At 46.5% G+C, this 21,411-nt stretch overlaps 3 protein-coding genes across 3 annotated transcripts in view; 2 read left to right on the forward strand and 1 right to left on the reverse strand.

The window, feature by feature from the left end:
• Window positions 1–21,411, forward strand: part of LOC134294582 (zinc finger protein 658B-like) — a 191,908-nt gene that overhangs the window by 128,501 nt on the left and 41,996 nt on the right. The window lies entirely within an intron of this gene.
• The window catches only part of LOC134294564 (uncharacterized), a 406,638-nt gene that overhangs the window by 104,044 nt on the left and 281,183 nt on the right, over window positions 1–21,411 (reverse strand). The gene's annotated exons all lie outside the window — the stretch shown is intronic.
• Window positions 8,292–13,624, forward strand: LOC134294596 (zinc finger protein 239-like). Its single transcript, XM_062966165.1, has one exon. The coding sequence runs from the start codon at window positions 9,382–9,384 to the stop codon at window positions 10,426–10,428; it is 1,047 nt and encodes a 348-aa protein (XP_062822235.1). The 5' UTR covers window positions 8,292–9,381; the 3' UTR covers window positions 10,429–13,624.

Genomic DNA, 21,411 nt, shown 5'->3' on the forward strand with positions numbered 1-21,411 from the left:
GGTCTATGTGATCCAGGTTCTGTTGGGTCCTTGTTAGGTTTCAAAATTAACATAATCAGAGACTGTTCCCGAGATGGTGGGATCTTCTCTCCTGTTATTATTATATAATTCTTTTAATTTACGTATTAATATGGTTTTAATTTTTCTATAATATTCCGGTCCCAGCCCATCCATTTCTGGAGTCTTCCTGGGTTTTAAATTATCTGTAATTTCTCCAATCTCTTTTTATGAAATTAATTGTTCTATAACTAATTCATCTGTTTTCTGGATCTTTATTGTTTCCAATATTTCTCAATATATTCCTCTATTTTACTTTTGGAGTTTTCTTTTGTCAAGTATAGTTCTTGATAAAATTTTGGAAAAGCTAATATTTTGTCTTCCATCCTTGTATGATTCTTACCTTCCTTGTCTTTAATGGATATTATTATTTTCTTCCCTTTCTAATGTGTGCTGCTTTGGCTAATAATTTGGAGTTTCAAATCTTTTTGAGTCCTTTCTAACTCACGTTTTTCTAGCTGTTTTCTCGTTGCTAATGCTTTTATATAGAATAATCAGCTGCACTTTCATCATACAGTCCAAATCGCCTTGCCGGCTCCTAGCACTTTACCCCACTCTGGTCCCACTATTCATGTTTGCACAAGTCAGCCCCTCACACGTAATCCTAAACAGCCCCACTCCCCTGTCTAACTGATATACTACAGTAGAGTCTCACTAATCCAAGCCTCGCTTATCCAAGCCTCTGGATAATCCAAGCCATTTTTGTAGTCAATGTTTCCAATATATCGTGATATTTTGGTGCTAAATTCATAAATACAGTAATTACAACATAACATTACTGCATATTGAACTACTTTTTCTGTCAAATTTGTTGTATAACATGAAGTTTTGGTGCTTAATTTGTAAAATCATAACCTAATTTGATGTTTAATAGGCTTTTCCTTGATCAGTCCTTATAATCCAAGATATTCGCTTATCCAAGCTTCTGCTGGCCCGTTTAGCTTGGATTATTGAGACTCTACTGTATGTGTTTTATCTTAAAAGTTTTAAAATTGTTTGGTTCTTGCTATGTATTTAAATTTTGTAACTTCTACTGTTTTTATGCATATGTCAACTGTTGATTTTAGAGCTTTGTCCCCATGTAAGCCGCCCCGAGTCCCCTTGGGGAGATGGAGGTGGGATATAAGAAATAAATTATTATTATTATTTGTAATCATCTTCCCTTTATAGCAGTAGCCAAGGCCTCGGCAGTTGAGCGATACCACCTTCACCTGATCCACCATTTTGCTTGCATTCTTCTGTTTCTTTGTTTATTCTATGTATTTATTTCCATCATTTCTATCCCGCCCTTCTCACCCGAAGGGACTCAGGGCGGCTTACAAAACTGGCAGAATTTGATGCCAATACACAACAATACAAAAGAATAAAAACATAAGCAGTTAAATACAGATTTAAAACAATACAAAATACTTGAGCCATTCATCCACAGAACCTTGTACATAAACCTTAGTCCAGACCGAGTCGAAGCCGACAAAACTTATTCTTTGAACACTTTGTTCAACACTTTGTTGGTCCCTTTAAAGTATAACACCACATTGTACCACACTTCCCCCCCCCCCCCCCAATACTACTACTACTACTACTACTAATAATAATAATAATAATAATAATAATAATAACAACTACTACTACAACATTTTTTTGTATCCCGCCACCATCTCCCTGAAGGGACGCAGGGCACCTTAAGACAAAGGTCAAAATATAACACAATAAAAATACTTATACCAACATCATAAAGAACATAATTAAATACATAATTCATCATACAACAACCAGTATTTAGCCAAGCGTAATGGATGTTTCCAAGCTGGGCAAGGGAAAGGCCTGTGCAATATAGCTCAATACACAGTAATGCTATGTAGTAATTACTGTATTTACAAATTTAGCACCAAAATATCACGATGTATTGAAAACATTGACTACAAAAATGCGTTGGATAAGCGAGTGTTAGATAAGTGAGACTCTACTGTAGTAATAATAATGGTATTTTGTGTCCCGCCTCCATCTCCCCGAAGGGATTCAGGGCGGCTGACGTGGGGCCAGGGCCAGGCCATTGCATACAAAACGCGCATCATCAACAAATATAAATACTTTCACTGTCATAGAGTAAAGGTCAAGGTTTCCCCTGACGTTAAGTCCAGTCGTGACCGACTCTGGGGGTTGGGGCTCATCTCCATTTCTGAGCCAAAGAGCCGGCGTTGTCCATAGACACCTCCAAGGTCATGTGGCCACTGGCATGACTGCATGGAGCGCTGTTACCTTCCCACCGGAGCGGTACCTATTGATCTACTCACGTTGGCATGTTTTCGAACTGCTAGGTTTGCAGTAGCTGGGTCTTACAGCGGGCGCTCATTCCGCTCCCGGGATTTGAACCTGGGACCTTTCGGTCTGCAAGTTCAGCAGCTCGGTGCTTTAACACACTTCGCCACCGGGGCTCCTCGTAATATAGTAAAGCAATAAAATAGTAACAATAGCATCATAAAACATGGTATAAAAACAGTACAAAGGAATTGAACGAGAGTGAACTGGGCCAAAGGGCAAGGAGTGAAAATTATAAAGTAACAGAATAAAATAGAATAATATGAAGATAGAATAATAGAACATGACAATATAAGCTTTCTGAGCCAGAGTTCACGCAGAGGTGAGGAGAGGAAGCAGGAAAGCAGCTTGCTCCTTGGTTTAGGTAAGGTCTGTCTAATAATTCCTTAAAAACCTGAGACTGTGCACTCTTTTCTTAGATTGCCTACTCTTTTCTTAGATAGCCTTAAAAGCCTTAAAAACCTGTGTTTGTTGGACTCTTTTACCTTTAAAAACCTGAGTCTGGGCTGATTCTTGAGTGTGGGCTAGCTGTAATTAAGGCTTGCTGTTCTGCCATTGTTTGGAAGGTGAGGCAAGGCTATTGTTATTGAAAGTGTTGGCTTCCTGTTGAAGCTTTCTGAGCCAGTGTCCCACCACTACAGTAAAACACATTCTTACAGTATATACAATAAACAAAACAACTTTAAAAATACACACACAGGAAGGTGGATAGCAGTCTGCCCATAAAACACACAATCCTCCTCGGTCACTTCACTCACGAAGAGATGGACCAACAGCAAATACTTGCCACCACATGCACCAGCTGTGGCATGTTCTGCTTTTTCACACAAAAACTAGTCAACTACATCTGCTCCAAATGCAAACAGATGACTCTGATGGAGCAGAGGATCCAACAGCTCGAGCACCGTATTAAGACCCTTAAGGACATTCAGGCACTCGAGGTCTTCTTGGACACTGCACAACACGCTGCTGTAGATCTGCAGCCTGCATCACACCAACACCACCATGACCATGATCAGGATCCTTATGGGGAGATCAACTCACAGGTAGACAACCCTCAGGCTTGGAAGGACGTCACCCATAGAAGGAGACACAGGACCAGGCAGCCTCCGCAGAACTCCTCTGCTCAGCTGCATTTACACAACAGATTTGAAATTCTAACACCATTAACATACAATCAGGAAACACATCTTGTGGAGGACCACAGTTTCTTAGATACCACTCAGTGGGCCACCCTTGATCGATGCGCAGGGGATAGCCGGGACGGGGACAGTGCATCACCACATTCACACTTATGTAATCATGCAAATGCTCCATCCCCAATTGTAGACCAGGAGCAACAGGAACATCCTTGGGAGAGTAATGGGCTCTCGGATGTATCTCAATGGATTGTCATTGATGAATGCACTGGGGATGTTGAGGAGGAGGACAACACTTTACACCTGCATGATTCACTTCAACAGGAACACTCTTCACGGGACATACACACTGTCTTGCACAAAAGGGACCCTGTCAATCCTCAAAGGAAACAGGTCTTGGTAGTAGGTGACTCCCTCCTTAGAGGAACGGAAGCCATCATTTCCAGACCGGATGGGATGGCTCGAGAAACATGCTGCCTCCCGGGGGCAAAAATACACCATATCACTCAGAGGCTCAGCAGGCTCCTAAAGCCCCATCACCCTCCCCACCTTATGTTGATTCATGTAGGTACCAATGACACCGCTAGGCATACTTTTCAAAAGATCACAAATGATTTTCGAGCTCTGGGAACAAAGCTAAAACTGTATAATGTACATGTGATCTTTTCATCCCTCCTCCCTGTTGTAGGACACGGCTCTACAAGGGCCGGAAAAATAGTACAGGTCAATAACTGGCTCAGAAAATGGTGCCAAGAGGAGCATTTTGGCTTCCTTGACCATGGTCTACTCTTCCAGGAGGATGGCCTATTGGCAAGTGATGGGGTGCATCTCACACAAGCAGGAAAACATCTTTTTGCACACAGACTCACAAACCTCATCAGGCGAACTTTAAACTAGATCTACTGGGGGAGGGGAACAACAGCCTGGCGAACACTATATTACCCACGACCACAGGGAACCGCCAAAAGGCTAAACGGAGGGCTGCACAAACACAGCAAGGACCAAGTACGGAGAGCACAATAATCCCAAAGAAAAAGCTCAAGGGGAGGTCACAGGGGCTTACATGTCTTTACACCAACGCTCAGAGCATGGGAAATAAGCAAGAGGAACTCCAACTCTTAGCACAGCACCACACATACGATGTCATAGGCATCACTGAAACCTGGTGGGATGACTCCCATCACTGGAATGTAGCCATTGAGGGCTATAACCTCTTTCACAGAAATAGAACAAAAGGGAGAGGAGGGGGAGTAGCTTTATATGTCAAAAACAGTTACGTTGCAGAAGAAATGCAAGACTGTAATCCGGGAAACCAGCTAGAAAGCATCTGGATAAGAATCAAGGGAACCGGGACTCAAAAAGATCTTGTTGTGGGTGTCTACTACAGACCTCCAAGTCAGGATGAAGGACTTGATGAAGCCTTCTGTCAACAGTTGACCAAACAGGCACAAAGAAGAGATATAGTAGTCATGGGCGATTTCAATTATCCCGATATCTGCTGGAAAACAAACTCAGCCAAGAGTACAAAGTCCAACAAATTCCTCACTTGCCTTGCAGACAATTTTATGGTCCAGAAGGTAGAAGAGGCAACAAGAGGATCAGCAACTCTTGATCTAATCTTAACAAATGTGGAAGACCTGATCAATACAGTTGAAGTGGTTGGATCCTTAGGGGCAAGTGACCATGTGCTCCTGGAGTTTGCAATACAAAGGAATGCTGAAACTAAGACAAGTCAAACACGCATTCTCGACTTTAAGAGAGCTGACTTCCAAAAAATGAAGGAATTACTGAGCGGCATTCCATGGACACCAATATTAAAAAACAAGGGAGTTAAGGATGGATGGGAGTTTTTCAAAAGTGAAATACTCAAGGCGCAAATGCAAACAGTGCCAACAAAGAAGAAAAATAAGACAAGTGCAAAGAAGCCAGAATGGATGTCCAAAGAACTTCTAACTGAGCTAAAGCTCAAAAGTGACATGCACAAGAAGTGGAAAAGGGGAGAAATCACCAAAGAAGAATTCAAACATATAGCCAACACCTGTAGGGAAAAGGTTCGCAAGGCTAAAGCGCAAAATGAGCTCAGGCTTGCCAGGGACATAAAAAACAACAAAAAAGGCTTTTTTGCTTACGTTGGTAGAAAAAGGAAGAAAAAGGAGGCGATAGGGCCACTGCAAGGAGAAGATGGGGTGATGGCGACAGGGGACAGGGAAAAGGCAGAACTGCTCAATGCCTTCTTTGCCTCGGTCTTCTCACAAAAAGAAAGCCATCTTCTACCTCAGCAACATGGAATGGACGAAGGATTGGGGGAAATCCAACCCCAAATAGGGAAACAAGTTGTCCAGGAACACTTGGCCTCTCTAAATGAATTCAAGTCCCCAGGGCCGGATCAGCTACATCCAAGAGTATTGAAGGAATTAGCGGAAGTTATTTCAGAACCACTAGCAAATATCTTCGAGAGTTCTTGGAGAACGGGAGAAGTCCCAGCAGATTGGAGGAGGGCGAATGTGGTCCCTATCTTCAAGAAGGGAAAAAAGAACGACCCAAACAATTACCGTCCGGTCAGCCTCACATCGATACCAGGCAAGATTCTGGAAAAGATCATCAAGGAAGTGGTCTGCGAACACTTAGAAACAAATGCGGTCATTGCTAATAGTCAACACGGATTTACCAAAAACAAGTCATGCCAGACTAATCTGATCTCTTTTTTCGATAGAGTTACGAGTTGGGTCGATACAGGGAATGCTGTGGATGTAGCGTACCTGGATTTCAGTAAGGCCTTCGACAAAGTCCCCCACGACCTTCTGGCAAATAAACTAGTAAAATGTGGGCTAGACAAAACTACGGTTAGGTGGATCTGCAATTGGCTAAGCGAACGAACCCAAAGGGTGCTCACTAATGCGTCATCTTCATCATGGAAAGAAGTGACAAGTGGAGTGCCGCAGGGCTCCGTCCTGGGCCCGGTTCTGTTCAACATCTTTATTAACGACTTAGACGAAGGGTTAGAAGGCACGATCATCAAGTTTGCAGATGACACAAAACTGGGAGGGATAGCTAACACTCCAGAAGACAGGAGCAGAATTCAAAACGATCTTGACAGACTAGAGAGATGGGCCGAAACTAACAAAATGAAGTTCAACAGGGACAAATGCAAGATACTTCACTTCGGCAGAAAAAATGGAAATCAAAGATACAGAATGGGGGACGATGCCTGGCTTGACAGCAGTGTGTGCGAAAAAGACCTTGGAGTCCTCGTGGGGAAGAAGTTAAACATGAGCCAACAATGTGATGCAGCAGCTAAAAAAGCCAACGGGATTCTGGCCTGCATCAATAGGGGAATAGCGTCTAGATCCAGGGAAGTCCTGCTCCCCCTTATTCTATTCTGCCTTGGTCAGACCACACCTGGAATCACACTGTGTCCAATTTTGGGCACCACAGTTGAAGGGAGATGTTGACAAGCTGGAAAGCGTCCAGAGGAGGGCGACTAAAATGATTAAGGGTCTGGAGAACAAGCCCTATGAGGAGCGGCTTAAAGAGCTGGGCATGTTTAGCCTGCAGAAGAGAAGGCTGAGAGGAGACATGATAGCCATGTACAAATACGTGAAGGGAAGTCATAGGGAGGAGGGAGCAAGCTTGTTTTCTGCTGCCCTGCAGACTAGGACATGGAACAATGGCTTCAAACTACAGGAAAGGAGATTCCACCTGAACATCAGGAAGAACTTCCTCACTGTGAGAGCTGTTCGACAGTGGAACTCTCTCCCCGGGGCTGTGGTGGAGGCTCCTTCCTTTGAGGCTTTTAAGCAGAGGCTGGATGGCCATCTGTCGGGGGTGCTTTGAATGCGATTTCCTGCTTCTTAGCAGGGGGTTGGACTGGATGGCCCATGAGGTCTCTTCCAACTCTACTATTCTATGATTCTATGATTCTATGATTAATTACACAATAATGCAATAATAGAATAATAATAGTAATAGTAATATGAATATGCAATAATATAATATATTTAAGGGTAAAGGTTTTCCCCTGGTGTTGAGCCCAGTTGTGTCCAGCTTTGGGGGTGGGGGGGGCTCGCCTCAATTTCTGAGCCGAAGAAAGAGCCGGCGTTGTCCGTGCCTCCAAGAGTCATGTGGCCACACGCAGCAGTACCTATTGATTTACTCACGTTTCCATGTTTTCAAAGTGCTAGGTTGGCGGAAACTGGGGCTAACAGCGGGAGCTCACCCCACTCCCTGGATTCAACCACTCACCTTTCAGTCCGGAAGTTTAGCAGCTCAGCAGTTTAACCCACTGCTGAACTTGCAGACCGAAAGGTCCCAGGGGCTTCTTCATTATAATATATTACAATTACTATACTATAGTTTATTATATATTATTTTTATTATTATAGTGTTATATTGTATTAGTATATTATGTTATTATTATCAAATAATGTAATATTATATTAGATTTCTTTTTCACAATATACTTTATTATATATTATACTATATTACAATTTTACATTATCATATGATTATTAATATATTATTATTATTATTTTATCATAAAATAATGGTATAAGTATCCTATCCGATTTGTCATCATTGCACTCGTTTGGGCTTCATGCAAATCTACCCCTATACAACCCTGTGCTTTGACCAAAGTCAAAATGTAATCATGATATAATATTAAAAATAATTATAATATTTTATTATATATTACTGCATTCTTTTTATGATATTATACTATTATGTTTATAATAATATATTTTTATGTTTTCCCTCCCCCCTCCCTTTGGCACACAGCAAACAGAGGAATTGATCAGCAGCTGAACAGACTGGAGAGAGAGAGGGGGGGGGGTCTGGGGAGAACTGGCCCTGATTTAGAGGAGTTGTAGGGACTGCGATGTATAGTTCACCTGCCATCTAAGAACTGCACTCTGAACCCCACCAATGATGGACCTGGAACTCACTTGGCACACAGGCCCAACACGGCCAACTTTGCATACTGATGGGGTTTGGGGGCGAGTGACCTTGACTTCCAAGAGTTATAGTTCACCCATATTGGAATGTATAGTTCACCAACAATCAGTGAGGACTCTGAACTCCACCAACAATTGACCTGGAACTAACTTGGCAAACAGAACCCACATGACCAGCAAAAAATACTGGAGGTCTTTGGGGGGAATTCACCTTGATTTGGGGGAGTTGTAGTTCACCTGCATCCAGAGAGGACTGTGAACCCAAACACGGATGGATCTTGACCAGAGTTGGCACACGGACCTGATATGCCGAGATGTGATTACTGGAGGGGTTTGGAGGGACTGATCTTCCTTTCTGGGAGTTGTAGTTCACCCACAACCACGGAAACTGCGACCTCCACTGATGATGGATCTGGACCACACTTGGCACACGGAACCCCATGTAACTCAACCTACTGGAGGAGTTGGAGGGGACAGACTCACCATGGTGGGAGTTGTAGTTCAGCCTACAGCCAGTAAGCACACTGGACCCCACTCGTGATGCGTCAAGAGCAAACTTATTCAACATACAAACTTGGAAGTATTGAAGAAGCTTCTGGGGGTTAACTTGGCATGATGGGAGTTGTAGTTCACCCACAATCTTATGAGTTTTGCACAATTAAAACACTGAGTTTGTGATCTTGCTGAATTCCTACATTCACTTTGGATTATAGAGCAGAACGGAAGAGTCGGAAGAGACTTCATGAGGCACCCAGTCCAGGCCTCTGCCGTGCAAGGAAAGTGCAAAGTCCCCCTGACAGATGTGCATCTGGCCTCTGGTTAAAGGATTCCAGAGGAGCCTCCACTACATTTTGAGGCAGAGAGTTCCATCGCTGAACAGCTCTTACAGTCAGGAAGTTCTTCTTAATGTTTAGATGGAATCTACTCAACATAACTCTGTTGACATGGAGGAGAAAGCATATAAATGTATTGAATGTGGAAAGAGCTTTAGTCTGCATGGAAAGCTGAAGACACATCAAAGGATTCACACTGGGGAGAAACCCTATAATTGCCTGGAGTGTGAACAGAGCTTCACTCATAGTTCAGGCCTACGTTCACATCAAAGGACTCACACTGGGGAGAAACCCTATAACTGCCTGGAGTGTGAACAGAGCTTCACTCATAGTTCACGCCTACGTAGACATCAAAGGACTCACACTGGGGAAAAACCCTATAACTGCCTGGAGTGTGGACAGAGCTTTACTAATAGTTCACATCTATGTTCACATCAAAGGACTCACACTGGGGAGAAACCCTATAACTGCCTAGAGTGTGGACAGAGCTTCACTCAGAGTTCAGGCCTACGTTCACATCAAAGGACTCACACTGGGGAGAAACCCTATAATTGCCTGGAGTGTGGACAGAGCTTTGCTCAGAAGGGACACTTACATTCACATCAAAGGACTCACACTGGGGAGAAACCCTATAACTGCCTGGAGTGTGAACAGAGCTTCACTCAGATTTCAGGCCTACGTTCACATCAAAGGACTCACACTGGGGAGAAACCCTATAACTGCCTGGAGTGTGAACAGAGCTTCACTCATAGTTCAGGCCTACGTAGACATCAAAGGACTCACACTGGGGAAAAACCCTATAACTGCCTGGAGTGTGGACAGAGCTTTACTAATAGTTCACATCTACGTTCACATCAAAGGACTCACACTGGGGAGAAACCCTATAACTGCCTAGAGTGTGGACAGAGCTTCACTCAGAGTTCAGGCCTACGTTCACATCAAAGGACTCACACTGGGGAGAAATCCTATAACTGCCTGGAGTGTGGACATGATAACCGTCACCCCGGCTTTCAAATTGATTTGAAAACGCAGCGGAGAGTTCCGCCGGTCACCCACCAAAAGAACGGAGCGGGACCGCAACAGACTATTATTAAAAGACCTTTTTTTCTTCATTTTCCCCTTCCCTGAACTATGTAACAAAATCCCCCAATAAAAGTAGCATTTATTTTAACAATAACACTCTCTATCTGGTTATTTTGTATCTTTCCCTGACTCCTTCCTTCGCATGAAATCTCTCTCTCTCTCCCGTCCTTTTAACTCCGGCTGAGATTTCCCGCCATAGATTAACATGGCGGTCGATATAAATTGGCTCATATCTCTATCAAAATTACCCCTAGAACGCTCCTCTTTTAGTCCTAACCCTTTCTAAGGCTCCTGACTCGAAGACAACCAGCAGAACCGGAATCGGTCCAGTTTTCGGCACCTCAACAGCTGACTGTCAAACGGGACCGACGGCTCTTTCCAAGCTAAAATGCTGCCTTATCCCGGATTTTCCTCTCCCCGCGGCCCGCGGAATGGGTTTAAGAGATACCTACCCCCTTTCTGTGAACTGGGGATGGGGGGGTCGCTCTCTCGCTGGGGAGACATAGTTCTCCAAGGACCCTCACCCTCTACAGCTGCCAGGGGATGCCCGGACGGGGGCCCTCCACGTTTCATTCATAATTTCATGATTTTATGAAGGAGAAGAACACTCTTCCTCAGACCTACCCCTGGAACTTATGAAATCCTATACTTCCAAAGACTACAACTCACATGTGCCTCTTCCCCATGCCATCTCTACGAATTCCCCCCATCACAGATGAACTCTTTTTCCTCATGTATTTGTGAATTGTCATATTCTATGTACTTGGACACTCTCATGACTCACTGTTGTATGAATTTCTAATCGTTGGGATAACCTCATGAATTGTGAAATCATGCTGTTAGAACTCCACTTCTATATTGGGCTCCCCAGATGTTGTAAACTCCATCAAATGTTTTCAATTGTTTATATCATTCATGATTCCCCTTTATGCAATGTCACCCACCTTTATGGATTCTCCTTTATTTCCTTGAAATCTATCTATCTGCCTATATGTATTTGTACTCTTTGGGATCCCCGGAAAATATGTATTCTTCCCAGCAGGGTTTATGTTCCAACTTTATTTTAATTTTCATTCTATCCCATATAATTGTCAAATCATGAAATCTAATGGGAAATATTATGACCCCAACATGAACTCTAGCCCTATGACCCAGACCTCCCTTCCCAAAAACAAAAGGATAATCTGCCACAGTTTAATCCAATCTCATTCCGATCGCATGGACAATATAGGGCGAGTCACCAAATTCCTAAAGGTGACTCGCCCCCAAGGCAAACATTGTCATATCCCAGGCCAGGACGCCGCAGGAAGGCACCCTGTGGGGCCGTCAATGACGGCTCATCACCACCCATCACCACTTCCCGTCTGACACCCCAAAGACATATCTAAAATCTGTGAACGTGACAGGACCCCGGACATCCTTGATGGGTGTCATTAATTCCTTTAGAAATCGGCTGGGCCAGAATTAATCAGATGTTTCCTGTCCGGTCACCTCTTTGTCTCAATAGCTCCCGCCTCCTCCTCTCTGATTGGCCCGAATAGGGACAAAAAGCGGCTCCCCATTGGGCCAGCAGAGCAAGGCGGGAAACGAAAGCCCGCCTCGTTCAACCTCTCAGCCTATCCGCGATCAGATGGGCGGGGAAGCGAGGCGGGAAATTCAAAGGGCTGTCAGACCGAAACATTGTATAAATATGGCTTTATTTGAAACATATGTTACGCTAGTAGATTGAATGATCACTATTAGCGTCCTTTTCAGCTGAATTGCTCAATAAAGACTCCTTGGCGGATTTTCCTTCAACTTGGCGGACCTTCTTCATTTCAGGCTTCAGGTTGTATTGCGGCTTATATTCTCCTTTTGGCTTCGCCAAGGTCCGTTCCCTCAGGACCGGATCGGCTCTCTCCTTAAGGGGCCCGATCCCCTAAAGTGCGGTCGACAACATAATTTGGCTTTACCACGAAGGGACTTGCTTGGAAGTTCCAAAGATCAATTTTTTAGGCTAAAATTCCAAGCGGCGACCTTGGTCCAGATATTCTGGGACAGGTTGGGGAGAGAAACGGCTGCAAGGAGGGCCCTCCGACCAACAATTTGACCTCATTTCACATCCAAATTTCTCTGGCAGTCCCTTTCTCTCTCTAGATCTGATTCAGGGTACTGAACAAAGGAGCCAGATAGGAGGAAGCAGATTTTTAGCTCCTCGAAGGAAAAGCGCCAACGTGAAACAGGGGACGCCCTGTAAAAATAAAAGGGAACCGGCCCCGTTGTTGAGACCCAGGTGGGCGGAGTCCTGGAGGTATTGCACTTCGGATCAGGGCTCGGTAACAAATTCCTGGTGAAACGCGGGAAAATCTGGCACCCGGGGGGCGTGTGAGAACAGTCTGGCTTGTGAGATTACAGGTTCGAGAATCGCGGGGTAGGGGAACGGTTGTGTTCCCGGGGCACCTGCGGATTCCACGGACGCCAGCCATCCAGTCTTGGTGGAGGGAACTCTCAGTAGGACGAGCGGCACCTAGCCGGGGGGTGAGTCGTTACTCCGTTAACTGTCAGGTACTGGGCAGGGGCTGAGCCAAGAATGGGTGTTTGTTCAGCACGTCTAGGGTGTCCCACCCCAGCAGACATCCCCAGGGATTCTCCATTGGGTAAGATCCTGGCCAATTGGGGTGGGCTTTGCATCAAAAAACATGGTGCAGGCCAGGTTGGGCTAACTCAGAGCACATAAGTGGCCCCTTGTGGCCCTTGAAGGGGGAACAGCTTGCCCCCCCCTTGCTCGAGTCGCCGAATTCGGAGTGTTGACCTAAGGTGACTCGCCAGGGGGAGGGCAAGTGGTCCCAACTTGCTTATGCTGCGATGTTCATGGCCTTAAGCCAGAGGGAGAGTGGAAGGAGGGAGGGGGGGGGTCCAAGTCTTCCCATGCAGGGACGTGGGCTCCAAAACCTACCCTCCTCAGAAGCTCCCCTCTAGACCTACTTCCCCTTCCGCCTCCACCAGAAGAGGAACTTCTGGAGACATTTGCTTGCCCCACCTCATCCCCCGTTTTCTCCCCTGATCTGAGTCTTGCACCGACCCAGAACCCCCAAATCGACCCTTCAAGGGAACCTCTGCTTCCCGGGATCCCACTCTCCCAAACTCACTCTCCCAACTCCCTACCATTTACCCCCGTCTCCCTTCCGTTTCCCAGCCCTCTGTTTTCTCTCAGCCCCATCTCCCCTCCGTTTCCCAACCTCCTATTCCCTCTCCACCCCTCCCCAACCGAATCCCTCTAAGCCTTTTTCCCTTCCACCCCAAGACTTCTTCCCCCTTGCAGCCCCCCTCCCTTAATCTCTCCCTCTCTTCCTCTCGCTTGTCCTTTTTTGGCCAGAGGAACAGGGGGAAAGGAGGGGCCATGGGGGGGATGAGGACCCTCAGAGGAAGGAGGAATTGACTGTTCAGAGACCATAAAACATCCATTGCCATCCTCTGTTTTCCTGAATATTGGGTCAATAGTTCTCCAAAGAATTATTTTCCCCTCTCTCCCTCCTTCTCAAAGCAATCTGCTTCTGAATTTTTGAGTCACAGTTCAATTCCCTTTTCCCCTCTTCTTTTCTGTTTGCTTTCAAAACTTTACCCAAAATCTCTAGAAACTCCCCAAAGATCCCAGAGGAACATAAATTTTTAGACTGTCAATTTGCATTTTTGTTGGTTACAATTTGTAAGTGGGACCTTTGATCTGGCATTCTTTCCAAATCATCAGGTCACACCTTGAAATTTGCTCAAACTAAAGGATCCTGTGTCCTCAAAGACTCCTTTCCCTTTTTCTTTTTTCTTCACCCAATCCCTTTGGGCAACCCTGCAAAACCCCTCCCCTTTTTGAATCTCCCTCTCAGCCTCTCTCTCTCTCTGGGGGATATTGTGTATCTTTGGAAAACCTTCCATCTTCAGAGACTGGCTGAGTCCTGCCTGGGGCTTCCCCGTTCTCTGAGTAGTATTCTTTGTTTGTTGTCTTGACTTTGGAGCTTCTGTCTGTCCTTTAAATGTGGGGAACCAAGTTTTGTTCCTCTTTCTCATGGTTTTCTTCCTTGAGCTATCCTTTCCGTTCCTCTCTCTCTCTCTCTCTCTCTCTTGTTTGCTATTTCTTGAATGACTGTGTATACAATGGGTTAGGGATTTTACTAACACTCTCTCAGTATAAAAGGAACCTTGAATTGTAGAATGGGGATCCTGGTACCCCACATGGAAGGCACTCCACTCCGACCTGGACTACCAGGACCATCATCCGCTCCTGTAGCTATAAAGGGACTCTGAGAAACCCAGCTCAGATAAGGCGAGAGCAACCAGTGGGGTGCCATCACGGTGATGAGGCCCCCACCCACAAGCTGGCTCCAACCCCTGGCAGGGGTCGTAAGGCTGACCCTGAGCAGAAGAACATCCCCTTCAACTGCAGGGAGGAAAGGGCGCCCCCACGAGACCAGGAGAAGGCTGGCAGGTAAGGGCGACCCCTCCTCACCTGAAGAAGAGGTGGCAGAGGCTAAAGGTGTGTCCCCATGGAGCCACGGACAGGACCCTCGCTGTTGGTCGCTGGGTCAGGCGCGAGTGGGGAGCCCTAACATGGCTGCGAGGGTGCCAGAGGAACCTTCAGTATTGAAAACGTCCCAAAAGGTATGAATGATTTATTTCCATTTTTTTTCCCTCCTTTTATTCTTCCTTATAAAACTAACCCTCCACTCTTAGGGTCTTGGGGGAAGGGGAGTGGGGATGGGACACGTGATCTCTTTTCTTTGCTGTCTTGAGGCATTCTCTACCCCTTGGACCCCCCCCTTCCTGGGTGGAGGTGCTGGACCTGGCTGTGGACACTAGGAGGCGCCTGGTGAAGATGGCATCACAACCTCCTCGAAGCCCTCCTGACCTCCTACATCGCTTGCAAGGTGCTGGAATCCATGCCAGGATCCATCAAGAGTGCTCCTGAACCAGAACCAGCCCCCACCAGCGGTGAGGAAGACAAAGACCTGTGGACTGCTGAGCTGGGAAACGACCTGAAGGTGTTGTTCCGGAAAACACCTCCTCAGGGCCTGCCGCCCGCAAGTTGTCCTGACCCACACCCTCCCGAGGTCCGGAGAAAGACCAAACGCCAGAGACGGAAGCACAAGACCCCCTCCGAGGACCCCTCCAAATCCCATCCCTCTAGCACCACGGGAACACCCCCATTTGGACCTACAAACATTTGACAGCTCACTTTGACAGCTGTCAAATCGGCCCTCACTTCAACTCCCGCTCGGAAGAACTGAACACCTTAGGTTCCCTGCTGGGAGCTGTCTGGCGTGCTGAATCAGGAGCCGTGAGTTCTAATTTTCACTCTATCTTTTTCCCCTCCCTGTTCTTTCCCTGCTGGGAGCTGTCCAGCGTGCTAACCCTAGAAAATGCTAACCCTAATTCTCATTCTTTCTCTGACTCTCCCTGCCAGTTCTAGCCCGGTGTTGTATGAATGGCTTTCTTCCAAAGTAAACTTCTGGCAGCAGTTGGCCACAAAGGCCTTAAATGTCTCAGACTTTTGCCTGTCGAGTGGGGCCTCTGCCACAGACCTGTTTTCCACCTGTTTAATTGGCATTCCAGAACCTCTGGAAATTTTTAGAAATTATACCATGTTCCAAGACATCCCAAAGGATATGTCTTATAGAGATCTCTCAAACTGGGGAAGAGTTTCCATGGACAAGCTGCCCGGCATGGCTACCATCCGCCTTGCTCATGTTCCTCAAGCAGAAAATTGTTTTCAAATACCCACCTGCATCGGTGAGTGCCATCAGCTTCCCATTGACAACTCTCTAAATTGCACACATATAGAAAAACTGTCTCATCTGAATGCCCATTTGGTCCTGCCCCCAGGATGGTTTTTCCTGTGTGGACAGACAGCCTATGGTTATCTACCTGCCAATACCTCCATGGGGAATTGTGCATTGGGTAGGCTGTCTCTTTTTATGCCTTCCAAGAACGACTTAGAACTGGCACACTCTTTGGGTCGGAAGGCAAGATCCATTCAAAACTTGGATCCAAATTGTGACCCCTCAGTGGTGCTAAAAGGCATCCCACAATTTGTGGCGGCTGCATTGTTCACTCCTGGAGTGGCCTCAGCCATGAATTATAGGGCCATAAAGCATCTGGCCTGCGCTCTGGTCAAAAACATCAATTATACCTCTCAAGCCTTGGCGTCAGTGGCAAAGGAAATGCATGAGCTGCGGGAGGCTGTATTAGATAACAGGGCAGCTATTGATTTCCTCCTATTGAAAAACCACTATGGCTGTGAGAGTGTAAGGCACATGTGCTGCTTTAATTTGACAGACCAGACTCCTATGATTCATAAATCCATCGAGGGTTTGAATGATTTGGCCTCAGGAATTAAGGAGACGACTGGATTCGACCTTAGTTTTCTGACCGATTGGCTCCCTTCTTTAGACTGGTTGAGGAAAGGTTTTCTCCTCTTTCTAGCTGTAATCCTTTTCCTTCTAATAATAAGCTGCTGCTGGTCGCATTTGCCCGCTCTGTTCCAAATTTGTCGCAAAAAGAACCATTCGAACCCCTCTCAGCAGATGGCCATGCTGCCGCTAAGAGGTTATAATGCTTATGCGGTAGGGCAGGGGCGAAATAGGCTCCGCCCATCTCGCCCCGCCCTCCCGAGTGGGGGTATGATAACCGTCACCCCGGCTTTCAAATTGATTTGAAAACGCAGCGGAGAGTTCCGCCGGTCACCCACCAAAAGAACGGAGCGGGACCGCAACAGACTATTATTAAAAGACCTTTTTTTCTTCATTTTCCCCTTCCCTGAACTATGTAACAAAATCCCCCAATAAAAGTAGCATTTATTTTAACAATAACACTCTCTATCTGGTTATTTTGTATCTTTCCCTGACTCCTTCCTTCGCATGAAATCTCTCTCTCTCTCCCGTCCTTTTAACTCCGGCTGAGATTTCCCGCCATAGATTAACATGGCGGTCGATATAAATTGGCTCATATCTCTATCAAAATTACCCCTAGAACGCTCCTCTTTTAGTCCTAACCCTTTCTAAGGCTCCTGACTCGAAGACAACCAGCAGAACCGGAATCGGTCCAGTTTTCGGCACCTCAACAGCTGACTGTCAAACGGGACCGACGGCTCTTTCCAAGCTAAAATGCTGCCTTATCCCGGATTTTCCTCTCCCCGCGGCCCGCGGAATGGGTTTAAGAGATACCTACCCCCTTTCTGTGAACTGGGGATGGGGGGGTCGCTCTCTCGCTGGGGAGACATAGTTCTCCAAGGACCCTCACCCTCTACAGCTGCCAGGGGATGCCCGGACGGGGGCCCTCCACGTTTCATTCATAATTTCATGATTTTATGAAGGAGAAGAACACTCTTCCTCAGACCTACCCCTGGAACTTATGAAATCCTATACTTCCAAAGACTACAACTCACATGTGCCTCTTCCCCATGCCATCTCTACGAATTCCCCCCATCACAGATGAACTCTTTTTCCTCATGTATTTGTGAATTGTCATATTCTATGTACTTGGACACTCTCATGACTCACTGTTGTATGAATTTCTAATCGTTGGGATAACCTCATGAATTGTGAAATCATGCTGTTAGAACTCCACTTCTATATTGGGCTCCCCAGATGTTGTAAACTCCATCAAATGTTTTCAATTGTTTATATCATTCATGATTCCCCTTTATGCAATGTCACCCACCTTTATGGATTCTCCTTTATTTCCTTGAAATCTATCTATCTGCCTATATGTATTTGTACTCTTTGGGATCCCCGGAAAATATGTATTCTTCCCAGCAGGGTTTATGTTCCAACTTTATTTTAATTTTCATTCTATCCCATATAATTGTCAAATCATGAAATCTAATGGGAAATATTATGACCCCAACATGAACTCTAGCCCTATGACCCAGACCTCCCTTCCCAAAAACAAAAGGATAATCTGCCACAGTTTAATCCAATCTCATTCCGATCGCATGGACAATATAGGGCGAGTCACCAAATTCCTAAAGGTGACTCGCCCCCAAGGCAAACATTGTCATATCCCAGGCCAGGACGCCGCAGGAAGGCACCCTGTGGGGCCGTCAATGACGGCTCATCACCACCCATCACCACTTCCCGTCTGACACCCCAAAGACATATCTAAAATCTGTGAACACGACAGGACCCCGGACATCCTTGATGGGTGTCATTAATTCCTTTAGAAATCGGCTGGGCCAGAATTAATCAGATGTTTCCTGTCCGGTCACCTCTTTGTCTCAATAGCTCCCGCCTCCTCCTCTCTGATTGGCCCGAATAGGGACAAAAAGCGGCTCCCCATTGGGCCAGCAGAGCAAGGCGGGAAACGAAAGCCCGCCTCGTTCAACCTCTCAGCCTATCCGCGATCAGATGGGCGGGGAAGCGAGGCGGGAAATTCAAAGGGCTGTCAGACCGAAACATTGTATAAATATGGCTTTATTTGAAACATATGTTACGCTAGTAGATTGAATGATCACTATTAGCGTCCTTTTCAGCTGAATTGCTCAATAAAGACTCTTTGGCGGATTTTCCTTCAACTTGGCGGACCTTCTTCATTTCAGGCTTCAGGTTGTATTGCGGCTTATATTCTCCTTTTGGCTTCGCCAAGGTCCGTTCCCTCAGGACCGGATCGGCTCTCTCCTTAAGGGGCCCGATCCCCTAAAGTGCGGTCGACAACATAATTTGGCTTTACCACGAAGGGACTTGCTTGGAAGTTCCAAAGATCAATTTTTTAGGCTAAAATTCCAAGCGGCGACCTTGGTCCAGATATTCTGGGACAGGTTGGGGAGAGAAACGGCTGCAAGGAGGGCCCTCCGACCAACAATTTGACCTCATTTCACATCCAAATTTCTCTGGCAGTCCCTTTCTCTCTCTAGATCTGATTCAGGGTACTGAACAAAGGAGCCAGATAGGAGGAAGCAGATTTTTAGCTCCTCGAAGGAAAAGCGCCAACGTGAAACAGGGGACGCCCTGTAAAAATAAAAGGGAACCGGCCCCGTTGTTGAGACCCAGGTGGGCGGAGTCCTGGAGGTATTGCACTTCGGATCAGGGCTCGGTAACAAATTCCTGGTGAAACGCGGGAAAATCTGGCACCCGGGGGGCGTGTGAGAACAGTCTGGCTTGTGAGATTACAGGTTCGAGAATCGCGGGGTAGGGGAACGGTTGTGTTCCCGGGGCACCTGCGGATTCCACGGACGCCAGCCATCCAGTCTTGGTGGAGGGAACTCTCAGTAGGACGAGCGGCACCTAGCCGGGGGGTGAGTCGTTACTCCGTTAACTGTCAGGTACTGGGCAGGGGCTGAGCCAAGAATGGGTGTTTGTTCAGCACGTCTAGGGTGTCCCACCCCAGCAGACATCCCCAGGGATTCTCCATTGGGTAAGATCCTGGCCAATTGGGGTGGGCTTTGCATCAAAAAACATGGTGCAGGCCAGGTTGGGCTAACTCAGAGCACATAAGTGGCCCCTTGTGGCCCTTGAAGGGGGAACAGCTTGCCCCCCCCTTGCTCGAGTCGCCGAATTCGGAGTGTTGACCTAAGGTGACTCGCCAGGGGGAGGGCAAGTGGTCCCAACTTGCTTATGCTGCGATGTTCATGGCCTTAAGCCAGAGGGAGAGTGGAAGGAGGGAGGGGGGGGGGTCCAAGTCTTCCCATGCAGGGACGTGGGCTCCAAAACCTACCCTCCTCAGAAGCTCCCCTCTAGACCTACTTCCCCTTCCGCCTCCACCAGAAGAGGAACTTCTGGAGACATTTGCTTGCCCCACCTCATCCCCCGTTTTCTCCCCTGATCTGAGTCTTGCACCGACCCAGAACCCCCAAATCGACCCTTCAAGGGAACCTCTGCTTCCCGGGATCCCACTCTCCCAAACTCACTCTCCCAACTCCCTACCATTTACCCCCGTCTCCCTTCCGTTTCCCAGCCCTCTGTTTTCTCTCAGCCCCATCTCCCCTCCGTTTCCCAACCTCCTATTCCCTCTCCACCCCTCCCCAACCGAATCCCTCTAAGCCTTTTTCCCTTCCACCCCAAGACTTCTTCCCCCTTGCAGCCCCCCTCCCTTAATCTCTCCCTCTCTTCCTCTCGCTTGTCCTTTTTTGGCCAGAGGAACAGGGGGAAAGGAGGGGCCATGGGGGGGATGAGGACCCTCAGAGGAAGGAGGAATTGACTGTTCAGAGACCATAAAACATCCATTGCCATCCTCTGTTTTCCTGAATATTGGGTCAATAGTTCTCCAAAGAATTATTTTCCCCTCTCTCCCTCCTTCTCAAAGCAATCTGCTTCTGAATTTTTGAGTCACAGTTCAATTCCCTTTTCCCCTCTTCTTTTCTGTTTGCTTTCAAAACTTTACCCAAAATCTCTAGAAACTCCCCAAAGATCCCAGAGGAACATAAATTTTTAGACTGTCAATTTGCATTTTTGTTGGTTACAATTTGTAAGTGGGACCTTTGATCTGGCATTCTTTCCAAATCATCAGGTCACACCTTGAAATTTGCTCAAACTAAAGGATCCTGTGTCCTCAAAGACTCCTTTCCCTTTTTCTTTTTTCTTCACCCAATCCCTTTGGGCAACCCTGCAAAACCCCTCCCCTTTTTGAATCTCCCTCTCAGCCTCTCTCTCTCTCTGGGGGATATTGTGTATCTTTGGAAAACCTTCCATCTTCAGAGACTGGCTGAGTCCTGCCTGGGGCTTCCCCGTTCTCTGAGTAGTATTCTTTGTTTGTTGTCTTGACTTTGGAGCTTCTGTCTGTCCTTTAAATGTGGGGAACCAAGTTTTGTTCCTCTTTCTCATGGTTTTCTTCCTTGAGCTATCCTTTCCGTTCCTCTCTCTCTCTCTCTCTCTCTCTTGTTTGCTATTTCTTGAATGACTGTGTATACAATGGGTTAGGGATTTTACTAACACTCTCTCAGTATAAAAGGAACCTTGAATTGTAGAATGGGGATCCTGGTACCCCACATGGAAGGCACTCCACTCCGACCTGGACTACCAGGACCATCATCCGCTCCTGTAGCTATAAAGGGACTCTGAGAAA

The sequence above is a fragment of the Anolis carolinensis genome, unplaced genomic scaffold, assembly GCF_035594765.1.
Source record: "Anolis carolinensis isolate JA03-04 unplaced genomic scaffold, rAnoCar3.1.pri scaffold_17, whole genome shotgun sequence".
NCBI lineage: Eukaryota > Metazoa > Chordata > Lepidosauria > Squamata > Dactyloidae > Anolis > Anolis carolinensis.